The sequence below is a fragment of the Lolium perenne genome, chromosome 6 (genome assembly GCF_019359855.2).
Source record: "Lolium perenne isolate Kyuss_39 chromosome 6, Kyuss_2.0, whole genome shotgun sequence".
In the NCBI taxonomy this organism is placed as follows: domain Eukaryota; kingdom Viridiplantae; phylum Streptophyta; class Magnoliopsida; order Poales; family Poaceae; genus Lolium; species Lolium perenne.
This window is the reverse complement of record NC_067249.2, coordinates 119886611-119891008: the sequence shown is the minus strand read 5'-3', so window position 1 is coordinate 119891008 and position 4398 is coordinate 119886611. Positions and strand designations below refer to the sequence as shown.

General features: G+C 44.4%; 1 protein-coding gene across 2 annotated transcripts; it reads left to right on the top strand.

Moving 5' to 3' along the window:
* The first annotated feature begins 1707 nt into the window (after positions 1–1707).
* LOC127319523 (uncharacterized) lies at positions 1708–3714 on the top strand. Of its 2 annotated transcripts, none has more exons than XM_051349494.2 (7): positions 1708–1945; positions 2057–2430; positions 2507–2693; positions 2757–2876; positions 2960–3189; positions 3270–3334; positions 3415–3714. In XM_051349494.2, the coding sequence occupies exons 1-6, from the start codon at positions 1889–1891 to the stop codon at positions 3304–3306; spliced, it is 1005 nt and encodes a 334-aa protein (XP_051205454.1). In that variant the 5' UTR covers positions 1708–1888; the 3' UTR covers positions 3307–3334; positions 3415–3714. The 2 variants fall into 2 exon arrangements, with proteins under 2 accessions (XP_051205454.1, XP_051205453.1); XM_051349493.2 differs by having other exon boundaries at positions 3259–3334.
* Positions 3715–4398: the final 684 nt, after the last annotated feature.

Below are 4398 nucleotides of genomic sequence, written 5' to 3'. Positions count from 1 at the left end.
TTAAGATGTATCCAGGTGCTCGACTCGCTAGGCAGTGGGATGCACCGCAAAGATCTCGCTGCTATGGTTAGCAGTTAGTCCCACTGCGCCATCTTTTCATAACACTATTTCTGTTATTCTTCACTTGTGATGCTAATACTTTGTCATTTATCCTTGCAACCAGCTACAAGGACTGGAAAATGTTTTCACGTATGCATCGACGTGCATGGAACTAAGATCTGATAAATGGAAGGACGTAAACATCAAAAAAATGGAAAATAGAAGAGTGTATTAAGAGCAGCCTACAGACAGATGGGTACACCTCCTAGCTCACTTTTTGCATCAGATGGGAAATAGAAGAGTGTTTTCACATACCAATTTTTTATGAAAACCTTTCATAATAATATGTAGTACTACCTATAAGGACAGAAGTAGACCGTAGGTTTTTGAATTCCTTGATATGTCCCTAAACTTGAAAATTCAAATTCAGGTCCATAGACTTTTATGGCTGTACCAATATGTCATATAATAGGTGTGTGCTGTAGTTTAGAGGTTAATCTACTTGTTGACAGAAACAAAATGTTTCGAGACTAGATAACATGTACCTCATGTGCCACTGCCAGTTCTTAAATGTGTCATCTGTATGAGCTATGATCTAACTGCTGAAACTGAACAAAGAATTGCAGCAGAGGCAGATGTTACCTGACAGCAACATCAGAAATCAAGCTGAACATAGGGTACAAAAAATTACCAGTCCTGAGCGAGGTGGAGAGGGGCTTCGACACAGCATGTCGCACTTGGGCCGCTCGAGGAGGCTTGTGACACAGCCAATCCGCACGAGCGGAGCGTCCTCGCCGGCCGCACTGCATTAGTAGGGCCTCCCACCTCCGCCGCCCCGCTTGCAGGATTTGTGACCTGCACGAGCTCACGCAGTCCAGCGAAGTGCGCGCACGATTAACAGAACCAAAAAACAAAACGTCAGGCTAAGGAGCACAAACTGAAATGGATTTCGGGAGGAGGGGTCGGGGGGGCCCTACCGGTGGTCACAGCGGCCGTCGGTGGTTGCATGGCACCGCGGCGGCGGCCAATCTCATCGGCGGCGTGGCGGCCGGCGGCAGGGGGTCGGCCGTCTCCGTCGGACCGGGCTCCGGCGGCGCGCGCGGTGGGCGGGCGGGGGCGGCGGTGGGGGGCCTTCCCGGGAAGGAAGGAGGCGCGCGGGTCGGCCGTCTCCATCGGCCCGGGCTCCGGCGGTGCACGAATTGGGCGGGCGGGGCGAGCGGTGGGGGGCCTTGCCGGGGAGGAAGGAGGCGCGCGGGTCGGCCGTCTCCGTCGGCCCGGGCTCCGGCGGCGCGCCAATTGGGCGGATATATACCCGCAGCCGGAGACACATGGGATCGAGGCGGCGCGAGGAAGCCGGGGCAGGAGACGCTGCGGCGACGACGTGGAATACAGCGCGGCATCGGACGTTGCAGAACCAAGTTGCAGAAGGGGACGTGCGGGTGTAGGTGAGGAATTAGGGGGCCTTGCCGGGGAGGAAGGAGGCGCGCGGGGGTTGAGCCGGGGAGGTGAAGAAATGGAGACAGATAAGGAAGGAGGCGCGCGGGGGATGTGAGTGATGGGAAGAGGTTAGGGATGGGGGACGTTTTTTTTTTGAGGGAAAGGGATGGGGAATTGGGAGTGTGGCCGCCTGGCCGGGTGTTTTTTTATTTTATTTATTTCATGGACATTTTATTATATCCATGATTTGTTGATTTTTGCTGCTCCTTGAAACATTTAGTATTAACTTTTTTTCTGATAAGTGTCCTTTTCTACCAACTAATTTTTGTATTGAGCCCATGGTAATGTTTATATTGAGTATGCTAAAAATATATGTATCATCTAATCTTGCAGGTCATCGTGTGGATTGTGGATGTTAAATTTCATGGAATACTGGACAGGAAATATTTTGTCTGACATTTTTTACCAGGTATATTTCACTTGGTATCATGCATTAAATATCGTATTATAATTATTCTTATTTTTTTTGCGATAATAATTATTCTTATTTTAGAAGCTAATTCTGATTACTACTTGCTAGGAACACATGATAAATTTTAGGACAAAATTGGCGGTAATATTGGTCGATTCGGAATTGAACAATGATGACATAAGAAATCGAGATTTGTCCCTTGATGAGGATGATAACACGGATCCCGCCGATTTTATGATTCTGGATGATCCACCGAAGAAAACAAAATTATCAAACTCATCATCAAAAGTTAAGCTCGTGTCACCGTCATTGGTGCTTTTACCACCCCTCGATCCAACAAAGGCCAACTTAATGGAATCATCAAAAGTGGAGCCTCTATCACTATCATTGGGCCTTTCACCGTCTTTCAAACCAACAAACTCTGACTTAATAGATGAACTTTGCTTACGCATTAGCATGGTTGATGATGTCCAGTCATTGGAGTAAGCATCCTTTTTCTCTAAGTTTATTTTGTGATACATGTTTGTAATTGTACTTCACAAAATTTCTCTTTCGCAGTACCGAATGGGTGAAAAGCTCTAATCCTTATCCAATTAGATTAACTCTAAGACAGATAAGGAACATATTGAAGGTGGATGAATATATGGACGCACATTGCTTTAACATGGCTGTGCGGATACTAGCATGCCATGACATCCAGCTTGTTAGAGATATTCCCGTTCATTACATGGATCTGAACTTTTGTGTAAGTTATTACTATCACATATTACATTTTTTCATTCTACTAATATGTCTTATTATTTTTTAGTGGATGTCCCAATATGCACGAGATCCAAGGCGCAATGAAAAGTTGGATATTACTAAGTTGTCACATTTGTTTAACTGTTGGCCTGATAGCAATGAGTACCATATCTCAGAATGCAATATGGTAAGTTTTTAATTAAACGTTACTAACAGTGGTTTGTTTGGTCCTAATTATTAATACATTTCAAATTATATGCATCCTTGCAGATTTTATTACCTTGTGATACTTTTGGGCTATTTCAATTATTCGTCTTGGATCAAAACAAAAAAGTTGTCACTATTTTGGACCCTCTTCCAATACCTGGTATGGGCAAAAATATATTTAAAACTATGGTAAAAAATCTAAACCATTCACTTCGACATGCAAACCCTGCATTCAACGAGGACCTATTCAATTGGGGATGCAAAGTTCCCGTTGTTCCGACAAACTCAAACGGGTATGGATCTTGTCAATGCATTACAATCTTTAATGATTCAATGCACAATTTAACATTTCAAACATGCAGTGCTCTGTCAGGTTATTTGGTTTTCAATTTTATGCACTCTTGGTATGATGGAGTGTTCCATTTTCCAATACCCATGGTAAGTATTTACAACATGCGATTTTTTATAAGTGATACTTTCGATTTTTTTTATAATAAGTTTGTATAACCCGTATGTAGGATGATATTGAAATGAGGAGGCAATTTGTGGTTCATATTTTGAAGTACGAGGGTAATGAGGCTCTAAACAATATCCCAGCCATGGAACGAAGCATTATAGATCGCATACTTAGATGGACTTTTATGAAAGAAGCATAATAGACGTTGTTGCTTGGTTCATGTTTTCTAAGTATTTATGTAACTATTATAGTACATTTATTTAATTATGCATTTTATGTAACTAGGTGTATGGATCATGTATTTCGAGACGCATTTAAATGGCTTTATAAGTATGGAACGTGCGTTGCACGTGCACGCTTACTAGTAGAAAGGAAAAGCCTTTTCTCCTAGCTTGGCGATGAATCTGCTAAGCGCTGCTAATCATCCTGCCAACTGCTGCACTTGGTGCAGATTCTTTCGCGGCTCCATGTCGAGAATAGCTTTGATCTTCAAAGGTTTGGCTTCAATCCCTCTAGCTGAGATGAAGTACCCGAGTACTTGTCCCCCTGGCACTCCGAAGAAGCATTTCTTTGGATTCAGCTTGATTTTGTACTTGTCTAGGTTGTCGAAGGTTTCCCGCAAATCGTCAATGAGAGTGGCGGCGTGCTTCGTCTTCACCACGATATCGTCGATGTAAATTTCGATGTTCCTCCCAATCTGCTCTCCGAGGCAAGCCTGCATGCACCGTTGGTAAGTTGCCCCTGCGTTTTTCAGCCCGAAGGTCATGACGTTGTAACAGAAAACGTCGTGTGGGGTGATGAACGCAGTTAGCTCCTGATCTTCTTTCTTCAGTTTGATCTGATTATACCCAGAGTATGCATCGATGAAGGAGAGGCGATCGCATCCAGCTGTGGAGTCGACTATCTGATCAATACGAGGCAGCGGAAAGTGGTCTTTCGGACAGTGTTTATTAAGGCTGGTGTAATCGATACACATGCGCAGAGCGGTGGTGTCCTTTTTGGGCACCATGACAGGGTTGGCTACCCACTCGGCTTCCTTGAGCTC